At 40.2% G+C, this 25,696-nt stretch overlaps 8 protein-coding genes across 11 annotated transcripts; 4 read left to right on the top strand and 4 right to left on the bottom strand.

Moving 5' to 3' along the window:
- Positions 1-120: 120 nt before the first annotated feature.
- LOC110847649 (60S acidic ribosomal protein P1) lies at positions 121-1,018 on the top strand. Its single transcript, XM_022094629.2, has 3 exons — positions 121-415; positions 518-773; positions 856-1,018. Exons 1-3 carry the CDS (start codon positions 344-346, stop codon positions 867-869), a joined length of 342 nt encoding a protein of 113 aa, XP_021950321.1. The 5' UTR covers positions 121-343; the 3' UTR covers positions 870-1,018.
- Positions 1,019-1,291: 273 nt separating this feature from the next.
- Positions 1,292-3,684, bottom strand: LOC110847648 (elongation factor 1-alpha). The gene is made up of 5 exons (XM_022094628.2): positions 3,547-3,684; positions 2,871-3,253; positions 2,341-2,735; positions 1,732-2,188; positions 1,292-1,617 (listed from the first exon to the last, which is right to left on the bottom strand). Exons 2-5 carry the CDS (start codon positions 3,192-3,194, stop codon positions 1,408-1,410), a joined length of 1,386 nt encoding a protein of 461 aa, XP_021950320.1. The 5' UTR covers positions 3,195-3,253; positions 3,547-3,684; the 3' UTR covers positions 1,292-1,407.
- A 1,043-nt stretch (positions 3,685-4,727) lies between these two features.
- Positions 4,728-5,629, bottom strand: LOC110845781 (28S ribosomal protein S14, mitochondrial). Its single transcript, XM_035850531.1, has 2 exons — positions 5,123-5,629; positions 4,728-5,022 (listed from the first exon to the last, which is right to left on the bottom strand). The coding sequence occupies exons 1-2, from the start codon at positions 5,402-5,404 to the stop codon at positions 4,840-4,842; spliced, it is 465 nt and encodes a 154-aa protein (XP_035706424.1). The 5' UTR covers positions 5,405-5,629; the 3' UTR covers positions 4,728-4,839.
- Positions 5,630-5,762: 133 nt separating this feature from the next.
- On the top strand, positions 5,763-8,160 carry LOC110845780 (elongation factor 1-alpha). The gene is made up of 5 exons (XM_022092285.2): positions 5,763-5,904; positions 6,198-6,580; positions 6,716-7,110; positions 7,263-7,719; positions 7,834-8,160. Exons 2-5 carry the CDS (start codon positions 6,257-6,259, stop codon positions 8,041-8,043), a joined length of 1,386 nt encoding a protein of 461 aa, XP_021947977.1. The 5' UTR covers positions 5,763-5,904; positions 6,198-6,256; the 3' UTR covers positions 8,044-8,160.
- A 249-nt stretch (positions 8,161-8,409) lies between these two features.
- Positions 8,410-9,878, top strand: LOC110846334 (fibroblast growth factor 9). Of its 4 annotated transcripts, none has more exons than XR_004834525.1 (4): positions 8,519-9,101; positions 9,180-9,316; positions 9,406-9,667; positions 9,769-9,878. XR_004834525.1 is itself a non-coding variant. In XM_035850530.1 (4 exons), the coding sequence occupies exons 2-4, from the start codon at positions 8,855-8,857 to the stop codon at positions 9,589-9,591; spliced, it is 570 nt and encodes a 189-aa protein (XP_035706423.1). In that variant the 5' UTR covers positions 8,519-8,708; positions 8,836-8,854; the 3' UTR covers positions 9,592-9,878. The 4 variants fall into 4 exon arrangements, 3 of the variants coding, with proteins under 3 accessions (XP_021948740.1, XP_035706423.1, XP_021948739.1); XM_035850530.1 differs by having other exon boundaries at positions 8,519-8,708; positions 8,836-9,101; positions 9,406-9,878; XM_022093048.2 differs by having other exon boundaries at positions 8,410-9,101; positions 9,180-9,305; positions 9,406-9,878.
- A 7-nt stretch (positions 9,879-9,885) lies between these two features.
- Positions 9,886-12,354, bottom strand: LOC110846333 (coiled-coil domain-containing protein 43). Its single transcript, XM_022093044.2, has 5 exons — positions 12,092-12,354; positions 11,766-11,952; positions 10,655-10,927; positions 10,400-10,563; positions 9,886-10,313 (listed from the first exon to the last, which is right to left on the bottom strand). Exons 2-5 carry the CDS (start codon positions 11,916-11,918, stop codon positions 10,235-10,237), a joined length of 669 nt encoding a protein of 222 aa, XP_021948736.1. The 5' UTR covers positions 11,919-11,952; positions 12,092-12,354; the 3' UTR covers positions 9,886-10,234.
- A 581-nt stretch (positions 12,355-12,935) lies between these two features.
- Positions 12,936-19,039, bottom strand: LOC110846332 (glypican-6). The gene is made up of 9 exons (XM_022093043.2): positions 17,775-19,039; positions 17,167-17,704; positions 16,870-17,040; positions 16,471-16,627; positions 16,098-16,392; positions 15,692-15,737; positions 15,365-15,609; positions 15,098-15,298; positions 12,936-15,010 (listed from the first exon to the last, which is right to left on the bottom strand). The coding sequence occupies exons 2-9, from the start codon at positions 17,679-17,681 to the stop codon at positions 14,364-14,366; spliced, it is 2,277 nt and encodes a 758-aa protein (XP_021948735.1). The 5' UTR covers positions 17,682-17,704; positions 17,775-19,039; the 3' UTR covers positions 12,936-14,363.
- Positions 19,040-23,449: 4,410 nt separating this feature from the next.
- LOC110845701 (40S ribosomal protein S8) lies at positions 23,450-25,375 on the top strand. Its single transcript, XM_022092173.2, has 6 exons — positions 23,450-23,597; positions 23,912-24,018; positions 24,278-24,377; positions 24,596-24,771; positions 24,860-24,989; positions 25,194-25,375. Exons 1-6 carry the CDS (start codon positions 23,594-23,596, stop codon positions 25,301-25,303), a joined length of 627 nt encoding a protein of 208 aa, XP_021947865.1. The 5' UTR covers positions 23,450-23,593; the 3' UTR covers positions 25,304-25,375.
- The last annotated feature ends 321 nt before the right edge of the window (positions 25,376-25,696 follow it).

Here is a 25,696-nt window from a genome sequence, read left to right as displayed (position 1 = left end):
TTCTCCTTTGTGCATAGTTGGAGGCAACGTGAGACTCCAACTCCTTGTGAGAGTGAGTCTCAGATCTCCCCGTCCAGTTGTGGAGAGCTTGAACCAGAAGCACATTGCACACCACCGGCCATATTGCCATCCTCCACTCCTATTAGACTGCGAGTGTCAGAGAGTGAACGTCGTGTTCCCAATTTTCTTCGAAATTTAGACCTTTTTCTAAACCCACAAAACTTCGTGCTTGTTCTCTTCGGAGCTAAGGCCTTTGGCAACTTGCATCCCAACAAACCAAAAACAATCTACACCTCTTTTCGACCCCAGTCGTTGCATTTACTTCAACATAAAAAGTATTAAGATGGCTTCAAATGCTGAACTTGCTTGTGTCTACGCTGCACTCATCCTGTCTGATGATGACATCGCTATCACGGTAAATTTACGATATAAATATATTTTACTTTAGGGAAATATTACGAAGCGAGTACACTTAGAGCAAATATTAAATGGCTATTTTCCTTTATTCTTCCTGCAGGGGGAGAAGATTGCGACCATTCTAAAGGCGGCAGGTGTGGACGTGGAGCCGTACTGGCCAGGTCTGTTCGCCAAGGCGTTGGAGGGAGTGAAGGTCAAGGATCTCATCACCAACGTAGGGTCCGGTGTGGGTGCTGCACCCGCCGCAGCCGCAGCTGCGCCAGCGGCAGCCGCCGCCGGAGGTGGCGACAAAGGGGGCAAGAAAAAGGAGGAGAAGAAGGAAGAGTCCGAAGAGGAGGATGACGACATGGGCTTTGGTACGGCAACATACTTGTTACATTATCTTAGAATGCATACTGCAAACGTGGTACAATTTTATATATTTTCTTCACTTTTCAGGTCTGTTTGACTAATGTCCAAGTTTCTCATCGCTCGACAAAACAACTTCTGACAAGAAATCAAATGTGTTCCAGACTTGAATTTATACATTTTTATTTGTTAACTATATAAGCTCATGGTGTGGACATGTTTTGATTTAAATAAAATCCAGCTCAACGGATTATTTGATGTTTTCCTGTTTCTTATTTCTCAATATAGCCAGCTTAGCTGACTCAAAATTAATCATGTGCACCTAAACATTCATCGTTCATTTATCCCTTCAGTGGTATTGACTTTCTAGCTACAAACACAAGGCTTGGGTTCATGGTAGCTTAACTTAATCAATTTGATTTAATTCCCACGGCATATGTGATAAACTAGCAAATTAAGTTTTCTTTTAGAGCATTCCTCATGTAACAAATAAGTGCAACCTAAACCACCGCAAAACAAGAGAATCTACTTTTTTCTTTTCCCCTTCCAGAGAAAATATTCTTTTATTGGCCCATTAATATCCAATCTGTAACATTGAATTGCTGTATTAACAAATGAAAAAGATGATAAAAACAACAATAGCTATTTCTTCTTGATGGCCTTTTCTGCGGCTTTTGTGGTTTTTCCGGTAGCTTCCTTGAAGTTGACAGACTTGATGACACCCACGGCGACGGTTTGTCTCATGTCTCGAACGGCGAAACGCCCCAAGGGAGGGAAGTCGGTGAAAGCCTCAACGCACATGGGCTTAGTGGGGACGAGGGTCACGATGGCAGCGTCGCCAGACTTGATGGCCTGTAATAAAGAATCACAGAAGGTTAATTTTGTAAATTAATATAATTTGTGAATTTATGCGGACAATTAGATGAATACGATAAGAGGAATTAAAAGCTGTAATTCATAAAATACCTTGGGATTCTCTTCCGTGGTTTTTCCGGTACGACGGTCGCACTTTTCCTTGATTTCCTGGAATTTGCAGGCGATGTGAGCGGTGTGACAGTCCAAAACGGGACAGTATCCGTTAGAGATTTGTCCAGGGTGGTTCAACACGATGACCTGGGCAGAGAAGTCGGCGGCCCCCTTGGGTGGGCTGACCTTGGAGTCTCCAGCAACGTACCCTCTTCGGATTTCCTTGACAGAGACGTTCTTAATGTTGAAACCAACATTGTCTCCGGGAACTGCTTCCGTCAGAGCTTCGTGGTGCATCTCCACGGACTTGACTTCAGTGGTCAGACCAACGGGGGCGAAAGTGACCACCATTCCGGGTTTGATGATTCCAGTCTCAACTCGGCCCACGGGCACAGTTCCAATACCTCCAATTTTGTACACGTCCTGGAGAGGAAGACGAAGGGGCTTATCGGTAGGTCTAGGTATTCATTAAAAAAATATCATGAGCACCATAAAAAAATATTATTATTGTAGATCGTCAGTCATCATTATCAGCATATTTAATTTTAATTTAAGTAGATATACTAAATTGTTTTTAAAAATTCATAAAAATAAGAAAAACATATTCACCTCGATGGGGGAAGGATAGCGTCGAGAGCTTCAATCAAGCACTTGCCGTCGGCGTTTCCTTCCTTGCGCTCAACCTTCCATCCCTTGAACCAGCCCATCTTGTCGGAAACCTCCAACATGTTGTCTCCGTTCCATCCGGAAATGGGGACGAAGGGTACGCCAGCTGGATTGTATCCAATCTTCTTAATGTAGCTGCTGACTTCCTTTTTGATTTCCTCGAAACGGGCCTCAGAGTATGGGGGCTCAGTGGAGTCCATCTTGTTGACTCCAACAATAAGCTGTTTAACGCCAAGGGTGTAAGCGAGAAGGGCGTGCTCACGAGTTTGTCCATTCTTGGAAATACCGGCTTCAAACTCTCCAGTTCCGGCAGCCACGATAAGCACAGCGCAATCGGCCTGTACAAATTAATACGGCCAAACTTAATTCGTGTAGCACATAATTGTAATATTTCAATGCAATGCATTGCCGCCATGTCCATACTACTCATTCATATTATTCACATTCAAGTTAGAAAGATTTTTTTTACATACCTGAGATGTTCCCGTGATCATGTTCTTAATGAAATCTCTGTGTCCGGGAGCGTCGATGATGGTGACGTAGAACTTTGCGGTCTCGAACTTCCAGAGGGCGATGTCGATGGTGATACCACGTTCTCGCTCAGCCTTAAGTTTGTCCAGCACCCAGGCGTATTTGAAGGATCCCTTTCCCATCTCCTGGGCCTCCTTCTCGAACTTTTCTATCGTTCTCTTATCGATACCTCCACATTTGTAGATCAAATGGCCCGTGGTGGTGGACTTGCCAGAGTCGACGTGGCCAATGACCACGATGTTAATGTGCACCTTTTCCTTTCCCATATTGTGGCGGATGACAAGAGGAGGAGGATGATAATCGAGTAACTAGCAGAACAGAAGAGCTGCAAAACCATGCACACACAAAAATAACAATTAGTTCAGAGTGAAATTGCATCAGCTTTTCACAGGCAATTTTGTGGAAGACCGAGAGAAAACCCCAACCCACCCACACACAATAAAACGTTTGCCGAAACGTTTTATATGCCCGACACTTGGAAACCCAAATATTTCCACAACCACCCCAAGCTCACCTCTACTCAAACTTCAAGCCACACCCCCAGTTGAGCAAATACAAGCGGAAACCCCCCACAAAAGTAGCCGGTAGAAAAAGAAAGTAAAATTTTGTAGAACTCACCTTGCCTGGTTGACAGCCGAACGAAGAAGAGCCGGATTGAGTACTGTGACTCAAGTCAGCTCGGTCTCCACTAAATTCCGTCCACCTCGAGGCTCAAACACAGTTCCTCGGCCTCGGGTGACTAGGGTCAGAGATGGCTTAAAATTCGGATGTTGCTCTCCTCCTCCCTTTCTCACCTTCCTCCAGCCAGTCCTCCCCTGGGGTGTGGTCCTGTGGGTGGTTCGCAATTTTATGCAGTCGGGTGCCTAAACTGGAGATATAGCAGATGGCCAATTGGGAGAGTCGACACTTGTTGGCGCAACGTGCACTCGTCCGCACTGCCACAGCAAACCAGCATGGCGACGCGGAGGGCCACACTCTCAGCCATCTCACCCCTCACTCATTCCGCAGCGAAACAAGGATCCCATAGGGAAATTCTTTGTCCTAACCTTTGTTCACTAAAACCTATCATTGGCTAATTTTTCATGAAACTTTCTGGTTATCAAATCGCTGTTAACTGAACCGTATTATAGCCAAGTTTTGTTTTTGTATGAATTTTACATTCTTCGATTTATGCCTTTTCACCAAATTGATGTAGTTTTAAGTACAACGAAATTAATTGTACTAATGTCTTGATACTTGGACAGCGCCAGTGGGTGCGGAAGCCGTGGGGACATCTTGGGACATTAACATTGTAGGATCGGCAAGGGAAGGGTTTGTATAACGTGTGGAAATGATGGGGGCATCGAATAACCGTGAGGACATTGTCCCCTGTCCTCTCACTTCCGCGGCCACTGGACAGTGTACCGGTAAGACTAGCAGGAGCTGCGGAACTGTCAGGACAATGGCCCCACAATCCCCGACTGGCAATCACGGATGAGCATTTACTTATCCGTCATATCATAATAAACATGCGTGGAGTGAAAGTTGAAAGTGAAATTCAACTATTTTCTAAGGGGAGCAATTAACAGGCGATATTGATAATGATGATGCTTGATGAGGCTAAACTTTAGTGTGCAACCAAGTATTATTGTTGCCGATTCTATGTCATGCACTTTGCAGAAAGATGTTGCTGTGTCTGATTTCCACAATTCCGATGATCCGATGATGATACGAGGACCAGCATCTACAAACATCTGAAAATTTAAGAAGCGAGTTTTATGTCAAACAAAGCAAAAGTCAAGTTAAAGTTTTAATCTTGCCAGTTGGGGATTAACAAAAACTAATGGTTTATTCATTAATGGTTATTTACGCACGTATTTCAATTATTTAGCGAACAATTTGATAACTTATAGACTACATCACTCTTCTACTCTACCAAATTCCCCGTCTGACTCCAGACATTTTGTTATAATCCGATAAGTGTCTGAAGAAGAATCGACTTATTCTCCAGTTACGAACAACTCCTGTTCCTCTCGACGAAATGGCACAACGTTCGTGAAGTGTTAAATAGGCAGCATGGATTGGCATCGCGTGAAAATCTTCCATCGCTAGTTCCTGGAAATTAATAGCAAATTTAATTTTAACAATTTCATAACTTTTGAGTTCTGACATAATACATTAACCGTTCAACAATCTTGAATCTCATACTACGTACTTGAATTTCTCTTGGTAAAATGACTTGGTTTTTCATGGCCTTTAACAACGTGTGCTCCAAACCCCACTCCACACATATTTGTCTGTTTCTGTAATTCTTTTTCATCCTCCAATCAGTCCATCCCTGTAATCCGCCGGGTTGAGGGTTCCACTCAATATCGTATTTCTTTGGGGGTTGCTTCGGTGGTTTTGGAATCACTGGTTTACTTTTCATGACAGCGTGAGATGCAAATCTGCACTGGACTAGTGGCCCTATTTTACCCAAATTAAAAGAACTAAACATTTCTATATTTGAAAATTTCAATACTTAAAATTACGTAACGAAGTTTGGTGTACAATGTTTTGTTTTTGCAAGTTTGAAGTAAGCGGAAAGTGATTTAGATCCTTGTTTCGCTGCGGAATGAGTGAGGGGTGAGATGGCTGAGAGTGTGGCCCTCCGCGTCGCCATGCTGGTTTGCTGTGGCAGTGCGGACGAGTGCACGTTGCGCCAACAAGTGTCGACTCTCCCAATTGGCCATCTGCTATATCTCCAGTTTAGGCACCCGACTGCATAAAATTGCGAACCACCCACAGGACCACACCCCAGGGGAGGACTGGCTGGAGGAAGGTGAGAAAGGGAGGAGGAGAGCAACATCCGAATTTTAAGCCATCTCTGACCCTAGTCACCCGAGGCCGAGGAACTGTGTTTGAGCCTCGAGGTGGACGGAATTTAGTGGAGACCGAGCTGACTTGAGTCACAGTACTCAATCCGGCTCTTCTTCGTTCGGCTGTCAACCAGGCAAGGTGAGTTCTACAAAATTTTACTTTCTTTTTCTACCGGCTACTTTTGTGGGGGGTTTCCGCTTGTATTTGCTCAACTGGGGGTGTGGCTTGAAGTTTGAGTAGAGGTGAGCTTGGGGTGGTTGTGGAAATATTTGGGTTTCCAAGTGTCGGGCATATAAAACGTTTCGGCAAACGTTTTATTGTGTGTGGGTGGGTTGGGGTTTTCTCTCGGTCTTCCACAAAATTGCCTGTGAAAAGCTGATGCAATTTCACTCTGAACTAATTGTTATTTTTGTGTGTGCATGGTTTTGCAGCTCTTCTGTTCTGCTAGTTACTCGATTATCATCCTCCTCCTCTTGTCATCCGCCACAATATGGGAAAGGAAAAGGTGCACATTAACATCGTGGTCATTGGCCACGTCGACTCTGGCAAGTCCACCACCACGGGCCATTTGATCTACAAATGTGGAGGTATCGATAAGAGAACGATAGAAAAGTTCGAGAAGGAGGCCCAGGAGATGGGAAAGGGATCCTTCAAATACGCCTGGGTGCTGGACAAACTTAAGGCTGAGCGAGAACGTGGTATCACCATCGACATCGCCCTCTGGAAGTTCGAGACCGCAAAGTTCTACGTCACCATCATCGACGCTCCCGGACACAGAGATTTCATTAAGAACATGATCACGGGAACATCTCAGGTATGTAAAAAAAATCTTTCTAACTTGAATGTGAATAATATGAATGAGTAGTATGGACATGGCGGCAATGCATTGCATTGAAATATTACAATTATGTGCTACACGAATTAAGTTTGGCCGTATTAATTTGTACAGGCCGATTGCGCTGTGCTTATCGTGGCTGCCGGAACTGGAGAGTTTGAAGCCGGTATTTCCAAGAATGGACAAACTCGTGAGCACGCCCTTCTCGCTTACACCCTTGGCGTTAAACAGCTTATTGTTGGAGTCAACAAGATGGACTCCACTGAGCCCCCATACTCTGAGGCCCGTTTCGAGGAAATCAAAAAGGAAGTCAGCAGCTACATTAAGAAGATTGGATACAATCCAGCTGGCGTACCCTTCGTCCCCATTTCCGGATGGAACGGAGACAACATGTTGGAGGTTTCCGACAAGATGGGCTGGTTCAAGGGATGGAAGGTTGAGCGCAAGGAAGGAAACGCCGACGGCAAGTGCTTGATTGAAGCTCTCGACGCTATCCTTCCCCCATCGAGGTGAATATGTTTTTCTTATTTTTATGAATTTTTAAAAACAATTTAGTATATCTACTTAAATTAAAATTAAATATGCTGATAATGATGACTGACGATCTACAATAATAATATTTTTTTATGGTGCTCATGATATTTTTTTAATGAATACCTAGACCTACCGATAAGCCCCTTCGTCTTCCTCTCCAGGACGTGTACAAAATTGGAGGTATTGGAACTGTGCCCGTGGGCCGAGTTGAGACTGGAATCATCAAACCCGGAATGGTGGTCACTTTCGCCCCCGTTGGTCTGACCACTGAAGTCAAGTCCGTGGAGATGCACCACGAAGCTCTGACGGAAGCAGTTCCCGGAGACAATGTTGGTTTCAACATTAAGAACGTCTCTGTCAAGGAAATCCGAAGAGGGTACGTTGCTGGAGACTCCAAGGTCAGCCCACCCAAGGGGGCCGCCGACTTCTCTGCCCAGGTCATCGTGTTGAACCACCCTGGACAAATCTCTAACGGATACTGTCCCGTTTTGGACTGTCACACCGCTCACATCGCCTGCAAATTCCAGGAAATCAAGGAAAAGTGCGACCGTCGTACCGGAAAAACCACGGAAGAGAATCCCAAGGTATTTTATGAATTACAGCTTTTAATTCCTCTTATCGTATTCATCTAATTGTCCGCATAAATTCACAAATTATATTAATTTACAAAATTAACCTTCTGTGATTCTTTATTACAGGCCATCAAGTCTGGCGACGCTGCCATCGTGACCCTCGTCCCCACTAAGCCCATGTGCGTTGAGGCTTTCACCGACTTCCCTCCCTTGGGGCGTTTCGCCGTTCGAGACATGAGACAAACCGTCGCCGTGGGTGTCATCAAGTCTGTCAACTTCAAGGAAGCTACCGGAAAAACCACAAAAGCCGCAGAAAAGGCCATCAAGAAGAAATAACCATTGTTGTTGTTATCATCTTTTTCATTTGTTAATACAGCAATTTATCGTTATACATTGGATATTAATGGGCCAATAAAAGAATATTTTCTCTGGAAGGGGAAAAGAAAAAAAATAGGAAGGTTTTTTATACTTTACATGGATATCATGCATCATAGCCAACATTTGAGATATGTCTGCTTCGAATGACGACACACCTTTTGCTTGTTCATCATCGCATAATAAAAGAATAAGGAAATTTTGAGTGACTTTTGCACATGGCGTAATTTCATATTGAGTAAAGTGATGATAAATTCACTGGATAGTTGGGCGACGGGATAGAAAATGAGGATTTGATCTAAAAATAACGTAGCAATCGTTTCATGCAGATTGCGTAGGGTGAACTGAACTGGGTATCCTTATGAACTTCTCGCTGTGAGACTGAATGTTCGGAAGCCGGGTCGTTATGTTGAACAGACAAGAAAAGATGATATTATCCCGTCTTCTCTGTGTGTGTACGGTGTCGGATTTCTTTATGGTGCACGGTGTCGTTCATGCCAATTTACAAACATTCTGCAGCATACTGACATGTGGTAGATTTATAAGTACGTTATAGACGTTTCGTGGCTTTCGCACATTTCAGTCTGCTCTAGCCAGCCAAAACAACCATCCGTCCATTCTCTAAAGTAAGAGTGGAACGTTCACTTCCGGTTTATTTTTTTGGAAGAAACGAGGAATATGTAACTGCCATGAAAAGCAGAGAAATCTCAGGTTGATACAATAACTGACCAGTTTACAAGTCATTTTATTCAGGTGAAATTTGTCCGTGGCCATGTGTGGGAGCTGCTTTGGGCTGTGCGGGAGGGAAGTTGAGGAGTCCTCACTTCCTGAGCCGGAGGGAGAAGGCGGGGGGCGGCTATTCGACAAGGTTTCACGAGAAGAGAGGGACACCTCGACCATTCCGGGCGTCATTGGACGACGGAGGAGAATTCGACGACTTCATTGCAGAACCGGGTTCGACGTGGCAGTGTATGCCAATGGAAAGATTAGGGGCACGAAGTCTCCCAGGAATAAGTACGGTATGTAAAAAAAAGTCGTATATGTAAAACTGCATGCAAAATATTATTACTGGAATTTACATTCCTCCAAACTTGTAGGTCTATTGGAATTTGAAGCTGCTGGTCTGGATGGTCAACTCAGAATAAGGGGGGTTTCTACAGGGTTTTACATTACGATGACTCCGAAGGGCAGAATTGTTGGGCAGCCGGAAAAGGATCAGCCAGGTACAATTTGGGTACGATTCAATCTTTGTGACACTTACACTCGATTTTGTTGGGTTCGTTCCGTGCAATAATGACAATTCCCGATAACGCAATGTTTCAGATTGAAGCTAGAATGGGAGTGACAACAACGTACATGTCATTACTTTCTCAAGATTTTGCTCACCTTGGGTGGTACTTGGCAATAAAGAAATCCGGAAAACCGAAAGCAGGTCACAAGACAAACCATCCATATCCACAAAAAGCTATTTCATTCCTGTCCAGAGTGGTCGGAGAAGAGTTTTACTAATCCTAAGTTACCAAATGTTTGGTCTCAAGTTCAATTTGTTGTGAGCCATGAAAACATCTTCAGAGCTTTAGAAGAGGTTCGAAAATTTTGTGTTCCAATTTTAACTACTTTACAAATATATAGAAATTTATGAATCCATTTTACATGTGTATTGTTATTTTGTTTTGCCTTTCACAGTTTTTTCCTGCTTATATAAATATAACTAATAACCACTAAATTCGATTCACTTATTAGTATTTTTTGATATGATATATTACATGCAAAAATAAAACGATGATAGATAAAGAGACGAGCTACATTTAGCACCATCATACGAGATTTATTTTTAGAACGCACATTCATACTCATTCATATTATTATAGAAAGCAATGCTTCTAATTTAAAAATCGACTTTGATAAAAATATAGTTATTTACAAGTTTTAAAACAATATCTTCAAGCATGATATTGTATAATTGCTGCTTCTGCAAGAAGCCTTTTTTCACAATCAGACATGAACCAAAAAAGGGAAGTATTATTATCTATTACGTGCAATGACTGATTGATATAAACTTACATATACCTATTTTAGTAGTAGTTATAGGAAGAGCATTTTTGGTGGTGAAAGTAAGGCTTTACTGAAAGTCTGAGAATCTCAGGTTGTGCTAACGTTTTCTTTCCACTTTGGCAGTTTTCTTCTTGGCCTTTTCCTTTTTTTCTTCAGCCAACTTCTTTTGCCGAGCCCTACATATCAAAGCATGGAGCATCATAATTTTTTATATGCATTTTTGAGTTAATGCGTTATTTATCATAAGTGTGATGTCATTTACCGGTCTTCTTTATCCTTTTCACGCTTCTTAGCAGCCTCAGCTTTGGCTTGCTCCTTCATTTCCTTTTGAGCACTTAGAAGGCTAGAAGCATTTGTATTTTTAGCTAGTCCGTCCATTGTCGATTTCTTGCGAGATTCGCCATCGTCATCCGATTCACTTTCATCCTAATCAATCATGGATAAGCAGATAAAATTTGTACATAGAATCTTAAAAGATGAAGGCATCATTTGTTCATCCATATATTTATGTACTCACTGTGAGACCCTGATATTGTTGAAGTATTGCAGCTCTGAGAGCAGAATCAGTGACAACTCCTTTCTCGTTACCACTTCCGGTCGCGCCCCCACTTTCTGGAGAATGGCGCAGTAACTGCTCGAGCTGTTTCTCAATTAGGGACTCACTCTCAGTCTTGTTATCTCCCTCCAACACAGTGGATGCATTCTTCGATTTATCCTTTGAAGTAGCTAAATGTTCATTCCATCGTGAAATTATTTGCGCAGATGTCAAAGATTCGACGGATGGAGTAGCCTAAATGCGGAGACACCAGTTAGTAACCTTTTAGTAGTAAAAGCATGCGGTAGTCGGTCAGTTTGGCGAAAACACTTTTGGCAAAAAACTTTAGCCAAAAAATAATCCCATTTGGCGAAAAACAAATTCCATGCATTTCACCGTACGTTAGTTTTATTTTATTTAAAGTACCTTTTGGCGAAAATAATGTCGCATTTGGCGAAAACGAGGATTTTGTGAAAATCGTTACTCATGAAGAGCGTTCAACCCTCCGGGGACCATCGGATACATGGATTTGTGACGGGATGTTTAAATCATGTCCAAAAATATTCAAAAGAAGTGGTCAACTTTACACAATACATTGCATTTAAGAAGCAGTTTACGGCATAAGGCGAACAAGCCGACAATGCGTTCCAATAGTTTATGCCTTCTCCCTAAAAAAAGAGTGCTACAAAATACTGTTTGATGTTGTAAAAGATAACGTCAAAAACTATAATCCTTCTCAAATCATACTAGATTTCGAGGCTGCGGCAATTGATTCTACAAAGTCCATGTTCACAAAGACAATAATTGAGTAGGTTCCACCTATGTCAAAGTATTTTTAGGAAAGCTCAAGAATTAGGCCTACAATCAAGCGATTTGACATAAAGAAATGCGAAATTTAAATTTCGCCAAATGTACTTTTACGAATTTTCCACTTTCGCCAAATGTGACAATAATTTCGCCATTTAGTACTTTCATGGCAATTTTTTACCACCTTGGCGAAAATTTTTTTTCGCCAAACTGGCTTTCGCCAAACTGACCGTCAATCAAGCATGCAGTCATCAGGATGAAACGAAACGAAATTTCTCTACCTTACCCCCAATTCCGATAGGATGCCGTCCAGGTCCTCAATTTTCTGGTCCAGCTCCTCATCCCCTTCTAAAATGCTTGTAATGTATGGACCGAAGACGGCTTCGTCCGTCTTTAATTCACGGAGTCGTTCAGATAGCCACGTATCGAAATCCATCATCTTTTGCTTTCTCCGAGTGAAAGTTACAAAAAATCTTTAAATAAAAAATACACGTCTCCTCAATGAATACAACCCGATTTAATATCATGAACGCTGATGAAGCAACTGACTTTATATCAATTAAAAAATAAGTACTTAATATACGACTTAAATTAGCTTCTTAATTTAATTACCCCGTAAGGTTGAAAGTGTAATGGATTTATCTAAGTCCCAAGGGAATCTTTACTGCTCCCCGTATTATTTCATACAAGGACAAGGACAAAGTTATGCAGCATTATTGAACATTACGAAAAAACAAACGTATTTTGAAAATAAAATATTGTAATCAACTGGGACTTTAAACTCAAAATTAAAAGTGTGTATCAAACTGTGCCCGGCGTTTTCTGAAGAGAAGATTGCGAGCCGGACTGAGCAACCAATATTTTGCCATCTAATCCTAACTTAGGATTCCTAAGTTTGCGAGTCTTTATTGAATTTTGCGCTGTGCAAAAAAGACGCATGTAACGATTTAAACAAATGCATGCAGCATAAATTCGTTCACTTTCCTTACATTTTCTTCAGCTTAGCTCCTTAGTGGAGAATACGGAGAAAGCACATTTTGCCTAATACCGTGTAAATAGTACTTAAGACGACGATAGGGTCCGCCAAGTTGTAACGTCAGATCTTGAATTCTAAGGATCTTGAAGGGCCTTTTGAAACGGAAAATCAAAACGTCAAGCGGTTTGATGCCATGGTCCTATTTGCGCCCTAGTTTGATTTGTTCGGATTTTCCACTCGGATTTTCATAATTTGTATATACATGATCTCAAAAAGCTATCCGACATGAATCTAAACTTTTTTGGGGAAATTTGCATTTTTTTCAAGGCAAGACCCTCAAATATTCGAAAACATTGAAACGTAAATACTACCTGCCTATAGCACTACTCACTCATTGTCAGAAAACTCGCTTTCTTCGTGCGCTTTCCCCTTCATGCATGGGCTTGAAATTGCTCCAAATTAACAATAAACTTCTTTCCGTTTCGATTAGGGTATCACCATTTTTATTTCAAGATTAATTTGTGGTATTATTAACTGAACCTATGCTGATCTGATCTTAATTAACGATATCATAATGTCATGGATTGCACTGTATAAATACATGCTTCTCACGCAGTGCAGTCACAGTGGTGCAAGTTCAGTCAGACGCATAAATCCTTGCATTGCATTACGTACTTAATAGTTGCATGAAACAACAGAGTCACACAAGCTATTTATTACCATTATTACTTGCATTAATGTTAATTTGATTTTTCAAGTATTGTTGGATAAGTGATATATAATTCGTCACAGACTTATTTAGAATTACCATTTGCGGCGATCGTCATTAAATAATATACTAATATTCTACAAGGACAGTACAGTTTGCGATAAATAATATTATTAGCGACAAAGCAACTCTGCATGATTAAGGTCTTCGGAATCGTCAGACTATTTTAATAAATATTATACAACGGATTATAGGATATTGAAGATGAAAAATATATACCAATTAATAATACTAATTAAATAAGGAACAACCAGGGCAAATACTAAAATTATACATATTATGAGTTGCATTGAGCAAATACAAAATGATGCAATTCATAAATCTTATCGATCACGTGATAAGTAATAGCTGCATCTGAGATTAAATGAATATAATAAGCAGCAGAGTTGTCACTGAAAAGTGAAGATCAATTCAATTAGTCAAACACAATAATCAAAAGTATTCAAAAGTAACAAAATATGATTGAGTAAGTCGCTTGGCATAACAATGAAATGGCACGAAGAATAGTGATAAGTATACACATTGTCACATTGTATGTACATTGTACATGCTAAGAAGTGAGGCTGTGAAGTAGTGTGAAGCAACAATAACACAAGTGAAGAAGAAAATTTAAATTGTGAGTCGAATAATAAACCATTGAAAATTTCAATTTGAAATTTGTTGCCTGCACTATGAAGGTTATTTGTAAATTGTTGTGTAACCGGGACCAATAAAAAATATCTAAATGTTACATAATGTAATTGTACACACCTAATTAAATAATAAACATATTCAAGTTGTATATTTGTACAATCTTCATTGATCAATATACAAAAATACACCAAGTCATTTAATGGGAGCTGTACAATTTGTAATATTGATGTCTACAAGATTTACAACTTACTACTCTTTATCAACAGTCTGCATTATGTTATTGGACAATACAATGCGGCGTCGCGTCGGATTAGTTTTTTAACATTGACTGACTATATGTATATACGACAAACTAACAGTAGTAATAATAATAATTAATGATAAAAATGTGCTATGCACGGTTGTTCTAGGTGGTTGGAACTAGTATTGAGATTGAATTGTTACGAAATAATAATGTCATGTTACAAAATTTGTTGTTAATATGCATCATTTGCATGTTATGGGACTCATGTGAAAGAGAAAGCTTTTCCCACGAGCGAGGCGAAGATGGGGGAAAAGAGTTTGAAGAAGGCGATGGCCTTGCCAGCCTCGTCGATGGAGCCGCTGGACGTGGAAGGGTGCTTCTTCTTGGACACGTCCAGGATGGGTCTCCTTGTCGTCGAGGTTGTCGTACTGGTCGTGGTTCCTTCCGTTGGGAAGAAAGGAGGGTACACTGGTTTGTTTACGCTGGGGGGCGGAGGAGCCAAATCAATACCTTCTGGACCATCTATGCTAAATCCGCCACCATGACCTCGGTTCTTGCTGTTTTTGTTGTTGTTGAATGTATCAACTGGACTGAGGTTGCTCAAGGGGTTTCGGTTCACGTTATTGTTGGTGTTACTGCCGTGAATCTCGTCACTATCTTCATCCTCATCTATTTCCACATCATCGTCATCCTCCTCGTCATCATGGTTGGGTATTGGGTTAAGTATAGGAGGCGAAGGTCTGGATGGAAATTTAGGATGAGTTGGAAAGTTGGGGGTGGCAGAGCTGTGGTGGAATGGTGGCTTTGGATGAATTTGACCACTGGGATCGTCATCATCTGAATCTTCCAAGTCGGTAGGGATGTCTCCTGAACCTGAACCCATGCCACTTCCTTCAAACTCGAGATCATCTGTAATAAAGTTAATAAATGTGTCTGCTGAACCGGTTTATGAGTAAATATAAAATTATTAAAATGACAGTGTTATTATTCACTTACCACTTTCCTGCCATTGGACATCAAGCCCATTATACGAAGCTCTTAATTTCTCAGTGATTTGTTGAAGAATGATTATTTGCTCAGTAATTAAAATGTTGGGGGCAGTTTTTCCGAAAGATGATGACGATCTTGATTCGGGACTCTCATTACTTGTTCGGTTACGGTCAGGTCGGATGGCATGTGTCCCATTCCAACAGAGTTCTAAAGTAGTGATACAAATGTAAACTAATCGTGATAAATAAATCCATTGAGGAGGTTGATACCTACCTCTCCCGAGTTTTGAAGAGTAGTCCTTTGAGATCCCGTTGCAAACCTGTCGCGGAAGTGCCTCCCAAATGCTCTTTGATTTTTTCACTTTGTTCTTGATCTCGCGAAGCAATTTGTCCATGGATTTGCTAGCTTGTACGTTATCATGTCCGGTTGTTGCCCGGAAAGTATCGAGTTTTGACGAAGTTTCATCCGGTCTTCGTCTCAAATTTTCAGGGGGTGGTGATGCCTCGCGTTTTCTGAAACTATGGACAAATATTTATTTATTTATGCAGGGAATACTCTGAATTCCGAAGGAATCATGCACAATCAAGTACAGAATCTTACGTTTTTGCTGAAATCAACTTTGGCTTCCCACACTTTGCAAATACAGCTGAAATGTATAATAAAATCTACATTAGATATCCATCAATTGTACTTCAAAGGTCATGAAACCTCCATATTTTGTGACGTCATTTTAATTAGTAACTATTTTGTTATGTCATCACTTTGTCATCTTTTTATGCACACCACTAATCTGTGGATAAGTAGTATATTAAACTGCTAACGTAGGCATTTCATCTAACAGCACTTTCATTCATTGATCCCTTTCTAAACCACAGATATCTAAATAGAAGCTTTCATCGCACACTCATTCAATCTCCATTTTTGAATTTAAGTAAACTACAATTTGGACATGAAAATCTTCTTGTTTTGCGTTTCAGCCAATTATTTGACTTAACTTATTACTTACATTGACTAAGATCTGGACCAGACTCTTGAAAATTCATGATGGCTTCAGAAATTTTAATGTGAATCGGTTCGACGACAGCTTCCACATTGTATGGACCTAACAGTCGGTCAAGTACGTTTTCCATCGAGTTTGTATAGTCAGTCCAAGTTTTGATCAGGGGACCCATGACAGCCAGACACTGGGAAGTGATCCCTGTACAGAGTGAGGTACATGGCTTGATAACCCGCATCTCGCTGCAAATCGGACACTGCAGCATGTGGGACAAAGAGGACGCGCATTCTGGGGTCGTTTTTAGCTGTAATTCAGCAAGATCCATTTATCAGTACAAGACTACGACACCATTCAACGACGATTCGTTACAAAATGTGCATACCTTTTGCAAATTGTTGAAAATCCTATCTGCATCATTCAGCCCTTGTGCTAGGGCTCTTGTGGCGACGAACGAGCGTCTGAGACTGGAAACAATTTGTCGGTGCAGGTCACCACCCTGTTTCTCGCTAATGACTATGGTGGCGCAGGAAAGGTACGCACTAAAAACATTACACAAATTGGAATAGTAAGAAAAGCTTTAAATATTAATCCCGAGCCTATCAATGTCTTTCGTGTAAAGAAATTCAAATAAAAAAATAACGCTGGGTTTGGATTTTTTAAATAAAACTAATTAAGACTGATGTCTCATCAAGAATTTTTGAATACCCACGTTGCACAGATATAAAGAGCATATCTAATTATTTATGCAAGATAAATAATTAAATTTTTGCTAAACACTTACTCATCAAACTCGTACTGAGAGTTCAGGACCACAAACATTTTTCTGGTGAGTATTGCAAAGAACTCGTTCAGTTTCCCTTCCAAAGACTCGAGGCCCGTGTCGTAGTACGCCTCCAGGGTGGTGAAGAGGGCATGGAATATCGGAGCGTGTTGCATGTAGAGCATGCCATACCTGTGTGGCAAAATTGCACAATTGACAGATGAGATAATTATGAATTGGTTAGTCAAACGAGGTGTTTCTTATTATTGCAAGCTACTGAGAAGTAATAGTAGGTACATAAATAACAATAAGACTCACGTTCGCTCAAACATGGCATGGAATTCGGAATGTGCCCTTGTCAGCAAGTCTTTAAAAGTGGTATCGAACTTTTTCTTCCTCTCCTTGAAAATGTCCCCATTGGCTGCCAGTTTAGGACTCAGCCATTTTTCGCCAAACTTTGCACCCATCTCTCCCCTCTGGATGGTGGAGTTAAGCTCACGACAACACTTGACCCCTCTCTCACCATTCTTCCCCAGGGGGCAGGACGCCTGAGGAGTCATGGTCGTAGTGGTCTGCTGCTGGGCCCTGTTAAACACGCTGCCACTCCCCTCCTGCACCCACCAAGGGTACGTGAAGTCCTTGCTCCGGATCACGTTCCCGATGGCCTTGCACTCTTTGTCCACCGGGCTGCCCACCCGCCCCCCTGATCCCAAATCGATGAGGAGGGCGAGCGTCGTGAGGAGGAGAAAGTCTGAGGAGAAAGTTGTCATGAATATTCTCCGGCGTCGAGCCCAGGTTTCAAAAGACCTCAACGTCCTCATTTTGAACTGCATGATGTGTGATTCTGATTTTCTGTCTTGGAAATGAGATTGTGAACACTTGAGTACTTTTGAATAGTGAGAAAATATATGCAGTAATTCACTCACTGTATTTTGTATATATGTATTTAGAAGTATTGTGGTGACTGCTTTTAATTCCTATTTTGTGTATCCATGTTTATTCTATAATGTCAACCCATGAACCGATTCGGTGGTCTGATTTAGTTCACTTCCGGTATAGTTAACATTCACACCAGCCGGCCACCAACAACTTGGCGTTAGTTACCCAACGGTCTTGCTTGATTGTGCATGGTGTGTTTTACCAACGATCTCAACTAAGCAGTTTCCGCACATTGTCAATTGCTTACAATTTTTATGGCAAGTCCGAAACTCGTCGTGTTTGTAAACTAAGTTGTATCGATATCTGGTACGTACACATAAACGAATACAGTATAAGTTAAGTAGTGGAGGAGATCATTGTTATTGACGTTATCTCTGGCGCACTCGAAATGTGAATGCGATTGTTCAAGTATGGAGAACCATTATATGTATGCACATACATATATCTCATTTCATAACATAATAATACTGTAACTGGTGCTGGGGTGCTAACATTTCATTGGTGTTTGGTAATTGTCTCTTAAAACTGAGTCAAAATTAGCACAGGAGAGTCGGAGCCAGTCTTCTTCAAATTAAGCAGCTCAGACTTTTTAATCCGTGTCTTGTTTAAATTCTGTTACTGGATCGAGTTGGAGTAGTAAAGTAGCCATGATTCTTGTCCACTTATTAGTACTTACACCCTTGGTTTGCACCTTGTTAAATTAAAATTTAGCCCAACTCATTTCACCACTCGCTCCCCATTCACTGTCGATCACTTTTACACACAAAATTGTTTTACTTCCAAGTTCAAAGCACAAGCACCAAAAAATGGTTATGTGTGAATACGCATAATTGTTATGTTTGCTTTGGCATGCAAGGTAATAACTCTCACTTTGATTATTTTCCTCCTCCTCCTCCTCCAGTTGTCTGCACTTTGTAACGCCACAATTTGTCCATTCCGACGACGATGTCGTTTAAACGGACGAATATTTGTAACAGAGAAGTTACAAATATATGTAACAAAGGGTCTCGTTTTTAAAAGTCGTCCACTTTCTTGGAGGCAGGAGCAGTGGACATTGGTGGATTCGAAAGGGCAGTTACTGCATAATATAAGACGGGCAAGGAAAAGGTAAGAGATTTTTTAGGTGACCCGATGCTTGTTACAAGAGGGTCTCCAATTCCCAACCAACTTCTGGTGCATATAAAGCAGTTTTAGTCAGAGAGAGACTCCAAACTCAAACTCACACTTCATATTATTATCCCAACCTATTCCATCCTGTTGTGTGCCCCATGAAGCATTCATGTCGGATTGGCGTAGCCACAACCAGAGAGAAGTTTGAAGTTGTTGGATTTTGGATGAAATTCTCGCTCTCTCTGCTTTCATACGTTGGCGTTGGTCGTCCGTATGTAGAATATATACCTTCCCCAAGAAAGAAAGAAAAGGGCATTTGAACTTGAACAGGAAAACAAACCCGATCCGGTGATGATGATGATGGTGGGATTGGAATGGAGGTTGATGCAATGTGCACGTAGATATGTGCGCTTATACAGTTACTAACAGATTTACAAGGAATTGGATTGGAATGAAATGGTCTTATACTTAGGGCAGAGATTGGTCTTAAAGATGGTTCTCATATGTGCATATCTACACCTCTGCTGCTGCATTCACTTGGTTCGTAGTAATATCCTGGACACACGCACCAACGCTATTGCTGAGCATGCTTTGGCTCAATAAAGGAATTAAACTGGTCTAGTCAAATATAAGTAAGGAATATTTGATGATGTTCGATTTTTGATGAGGTGGATGTAGTAAAAGGAAAGAAGTGAGCACACAAGACGCCGACTCTAGACGACGAGCACTTACGCGTTAAGAAACACTTTTTGTTAATGTACTACGAATGCCAACCCTCGAAAGGATTATACTTAATGTGTGAATGGAGCAGGAAAAAAGAAATACCGAAATTGAAATATGAGTTTATTACCGACACGAACCCTGACAGAGTTTTTGCTGAATAAATGCTTTTACTTTCTGTTACGTCGCTCCATACATTGTATTCCATTCCCATTAATCCCAAGTCAGGCTTGTGCAATAGTTATGCATACGTATTATGTGTCATGCATGTATTTAGTGTATTGCACGCCATGCATTGATTGACAGAGTTGGGAAATTAAACGAGTTAGCTTGAGATTTGTATGTTTTGTTGAATTAGATTGAGGTTTTGGAATTGAATTATTCCGTAATTAGTATTTTCATTCTAATTATGCGGATTGGAATTAAGTGATCTAAGACGTTCATTGAGTGTACAGATAACACGACAATTACAATTGAATAAATATATCCTAATCCAGGGTTAAATTTTTATGTAACTTGTATTCTGAAATCTGAATGTGTTCATTTAGCAAATGTTTCAAATTTAGAAGGTGGTAAAAGGTCAATCCCATGAAAAATTCGCCAAATTGGATTTGCTTAGTCTATCTATAGTGGCTGTATAGAAGAAATTTTGATGTTATTTTGATTATTTCAACTCTGACTGCTGAGTACTGAGTCAGTACCACTGACAACTGACTTCCTAGTTTCGAGTAAAATTATGTGAACAATTGCATCACACTGTTAATGAAAGAAAAATGAAAGATTAAACAGACACATAGGAATCAAGTAACGTGTAATTGATTCCTTGTATAAAGTGATTTGTTTGTTCCGACTCGAAATATTGATAAAACAATGATAAACTTAATGTAGAAAGTGTAATGGTTTTCATGTTTCTATTCGGAGTTAGTAAGTAATAAGGATGATTGATTTCCTCAACGTCATGAGCAATAAGTAAAGCAAGCTTTTCCTTAATGGAATGCATGGAGAGAGAACCTGGACAAAAGGGTCACGAGTGGAAACATCAAAAAATGATTGATTAAATGACACGGGCAGGGAAAAAGTGCTATGGAAAGTGGAAGGAAACGCGAGCTGGTGGTCCGGTGCAGTGGTCGTATGATTTTTTTGTCCTGCTGCTGGATTACAAATTCTTCTGCCAAAATTAATAACAAATTATCGGTGACAAAGATATGTCAGACAAGTTGATTGCTTGACATGTTTGCTGATTCGTGTACATACAAATCTCGTTGTTATATCTGTCACAGTTCAATTTTTTAACATTCCAACTCCACTATATTTGCTTGCCCTGCTTAATGAAGTTTCCCTTCCTGATTTAAGTCATACATACCACAAATGATGTTGGAATCTCTGTACTGACTGGTTTTGAGATATGGTAAAGTAAAATGCTCATCATAAACTGCTATAATCAGTGCTATAAAATTTTATGGAAAGATTTTGCTGAGTTGTCAACTTTTTCCAAACATACATGTGCGCACCGTACAAAATAATATTTTTACGTTCGACGAAAAGCATAATAATAAATAATTGCATAGTTAAAAGAAGGAACAAACCAACTGTGCGTCATTCTCAATGATTTGTGAGTACTTATTTAGCATACATGCCATCATCTGTCCCAAATAGATAATCCTGTTCCATTTCACTGCTTCGGAAATATAAATCTATGTATATATGTATCAGTATTGTAGTAGTAGGTATGTATTTAAATATGTACATGCATGCGTGTGTTGGGTCTTATTTACGAAGACAAAAATTAAATTAAATCACGTTCGATCCGTTAATTTTTATGAGATGGTTCGTCGTTGTTTTAAAACGCTTAATTTTTTTGAGTCAAAGTCAAAAGTATCAAGTCACCACATATCCATATCAAAAAAGTCTCAAATTTGTACACAAAAACTTGACACGTCAAAGCTAACTCGTGATCATGGAACGAATGCGTCTGTCATCTGTGTAGTGTGGGGTAACATTTCTTTCTTCAACGTCAACGTTTTTCAGCTTCTCTGTGTGTCAGACAACATAAATCAAACATTAGCACAAATGGTAAACAAAGTGTCACGATAGGCATAACGGATTAAGGATAGACTCCTTTACAGATTTATTTATTCTCATCTCGTGAACAAAATTTTGCAGCATGTTTCAAATAGAGAATAAAGTGTAAAATATTAAATGTTTAATGATAGCCGGTAACTCGGTATGCATGTAATGACTGCCGGACACCACTACTGCCGGTCTCCTATTTCAAACTACGGTCTCCTTCAGTCTTTAAATAATTGCATCATGTCTGCTCACATTAGTCATTAATTGATTCCTGAGTGATAAGAACTACGTGTCTTCAATACAGGTGTATATGTTCTGAAGAGCAAGAGCCTCGTTTTAACTTGGACTCGAGAAACCACATTTTATATAAGATCGGTCATTTTGTCCAACGGACTGGGTATATATGATTCACGATTCACCAACCACAAATCTTGTGGCATGTAATATTTTAACACTCGAAGCATTATTGACTGAAGAAACCATAAAATATCAGATTCGAGACGGTGGTGATTATCTATTCATTATTTTGAGCTCCGATTCATTCATTTTGCTCTATTCAATTTGTGTTTAACTTTTTTATCATTTTCATTTTCACACCGATAGAGCAGCACCTGCCTGCCTGCCTCTCCGTCTACCATTTTACCACCGTCAAATCAAATAGAAGTGCATATACTTTTTTGGGCAGGATGATGGATATGACAAGCATAAATATATAACGAGATGAGGAAACACAAACTGGAGTAGAAAAGATTCATTCACTCGTTCAATTTAAGGAAACAGGGAAGAGGAAGAAAACGATGTTAAAAAGTGGATGTAGATATTTTAAAATAGTGATAAAGTGAGAGCAAGAAGTGCATAGCTCCTGCTTGTTAGTTGACTTTGTCCAAAGGAAGCCTGTCCCGAGTGAGATGCAGATGGATTTACACATTTTTCAGTTCATTTTCAGTTTACTTTGGCCAAAGAACTGCCCAAGTTTCCTTCCATCTTCTTGTTCCTCCATTTCAAAGTCGATCCTTGGCCAAAGTTAGCTTAACATTCCTCCAACACATCAAAAACCTTGTATTTAGGATTACTACATATCTTTTCTGTTCATTCATCTTCCTTCTCCAGGCAGCCAGCATCACGAGAATCTCAGGACTGCGGGGTCGACCACTCGTATGTTATTACAATTTGTACGCTGTCATTGTAGGGTCGAGTGAAGAATATCTGGAAACGGAAATACGCCATGGGCACCCTAATTACTATACCTACATACATACGTCTCCCTTCATGCTGGACGACTCGTATTTTTCTGAAGAAACAAAGAATGAATGGGTAAAAGTGTAATTCTAAAAAAAGTTAGTTCAACAAACTATGCATGTCCAGCTTTGTAAAAGAGTTATTGTTGTACAACTACAAGTCAACAATGAAGGGCTCAGAAATTGAGATTATGGTCTGGTCTGGAAACGTTAGGTGCTGTCGTCTTCTTATGTTTTTTTGTAAAAAAAAGACGCTGTGCATTTGATATCTTCCTGCTAGACATGATGCTTGCAACAACGAACAATTGCTACTTACTATTTTGTTCCTTATTTATATGTTGTCTTATCGAATAAAATAAATCCTTCGTATAAAATAAATGCAAGGCACGAGAACGAGTTACGCATTTCACCCTAACCGGAATCAAGGAAAGCTCACGAGAAATGTGAGACAAGGAAGTCGCCGTCTCATGTTCCCATCTGACGATGAGACAACTTGGGTATTTATGAACAAAGGCTGGTTGGCTGCCACCTGGCGACGGGTGGAGAGACGACGGCGGATTCCTTCGCCCGGCACCTTCACTTGGCTCTGTCAGCCATCAGCTCACTGCACGCCGTCCTATCGTCTTCTCACTCGTGCTGTTCTACCGGAATAGGATTCCTCCTGAAAAATGGGTAAGTATTTCCACTGTTACACCCCCAGCGGTGTGTGGGGGTGCCCACTCCGTGTGGAAACGATGGAACTGGTTCCGATAGAATTGATATAGCTTCAAGTTGTATCGCTGTACGACATTCAAGATGGGCATAGATTTTTAAAACAATGGGACAAATCATTTTTAGTTTATCAAAGAGAGTTTTGGCAAACAGATTATTATTGGTACCAGTTTCATCATATGTAAAATTAAATTTTGCAAAAAGCGTAAATTAGGTAGTTTGCTTCAACATGATTTATGAAGGATTTAACGATTGATTGTTTATTAATTGGCTAGGAATATCCCGAGACCATTATCACAAGCGCCGTGCCACCGGCGGAAAGCGGGCCCTCCTTCGAAAGAAGAGGAAGTTCGAGTTGGGTCGTCCTGCTGCTAACACCAAGGTCAGTAAAACAATCTTTATGGTAGACAAATGTCGAGAGTTTATAGTTTTTTATATCATTCGTAAATTCGTACGCATAAGTTTATACTGGCTGACCGTATTTTAAGAATTTTAATGATGATTGAATTAAGCTGAGAGAAAATCTTGCTGAGATATTCCATAGATTCACCTCTAACGTTCTGAAAAATCTTAATGAAATTCGTTATCATTAGGCTTGAGTTTTTAAATGAATGTATTAAAATTATTTTGTATTTCCACAGTTGGGACCCCGAAGAGTTCACACCGTGAGGACACGAGGAGGAAATACCAAGTATAGGGCTTTAAGGCTCGATACGGGAAACTTCTCCTGGGGTTCTGAATGTGAGTTTCATCAGTTATTAATTAACTAAAGCTAAACAGTGATTAAAAGCCAAGAAAGTGATCATTTATGATGATAAAGCGTGTCAACTGATTTGTTATGAGTGATTCAACTTGTATTCATCCTACAGCGATCTGAAGTCAATTTTTTGCATGCCAAATCTTTTAATGAATAAACAAAATGTTGATGGAAAATGAATGAATATAATTAATAATTTCAGGCTGTGCTAGGAAAACTCGTGTGATTGATGTTGTTTATAACGCTTCAAACAATGAGTTGGTTCGAACTAAAACCCTCGTCAAGAACGCCATCGTCGTCATCGATGGTGCCCCCTTCAGACAATGGTACGAAGGGAACTATGCTATTCCCCTTGGCAGGAAAAAGGGAAATAAATTGGTATGTCTTGTTTTTGTCGGGATATAGAGTAGTCGAAATTAATTGTAACTCGGTAATTATCAATATGATTATTTATTTCTGAAAATAGACCGAAGCAGAAGATGCCATCCTGAACAAGAAACGGTCCAAGAAGGTTGAAAAGAGACTAAAGATAAAACAGAAACAATCTAAAGTGGATCCAGCCCTTGAGGAACAGTTTCAGACTGGCAGAGTATTGGGTAAGTTAGCTATAAATTGTTTCTTATTTCCGCTATTGATGAGCTCAATAATTCCAATGATGACCACCTCATGCCGCTATTTCTCGTGGGCGCATCATGTCATAGTTACTCTGAGGGTTGACCTCACTTTCCTTAGAGGTTCCCTTGAGATTAGTATAATAGACCGTGTAGTTTAACGTTTGTCTGTTTTTCTTGTGTTTGCAGCGTGCGTTGCCAGTCGGCCAGGTCAGGTTGGACGAGTTGACGGTTACATATTGGAGGGCAAAGAGTTGGAGTTTTACCTCAGAAAAATTAAGGCCAAGAAAGGCAAATAGATATATGTACCATCATTTGTAAGACCTGAAAACGGATTACGTTTCTAATAAAACTGGTTTGATTTAAATCAATGAGTTGAATTATTTAATAGGCATTTCAGTATCTGAGTAATTCACCATAATCAAAATCAATACATACATAATTCATTAATTTTAATTATTACTTGTCCATGATTTCGATCCCTTCTTGTTCCATTTAATTTAACACGTCCTTGTTCTTTCCCCTTCCCCTCCTCCTCCCACCCCGAAATACATATATATGCAATATTGTTTGTTCGTTCGATTGAATCCATGATATTGTTTGCGTCATTGTAAATGTTGGTGGCGTTACCACTTTTGTGGGTTTATATAGATTCCAAGTAAAATAAGTTGCAACCTTGTTAAAAATTTATA

Source organism: Folsomia candida, unplaced genomic scaffold (assembly GCF_002217175.1).
Source record: "Folsomia candida strain VU population unplaced genomic scaffold, ASM221717v1 Fcan01_Sc003, whole genome shotgun sequence".
Lineage (NCBI taxonomy): Eukaryota > Metazoa > Arthropoda > Collembola > Entomobryomorpha > Isotomidae > Folsomia > Folsomia candida.
This window is presented reverse-complemented; position numbering and strand designations above follow the sequence as displayed.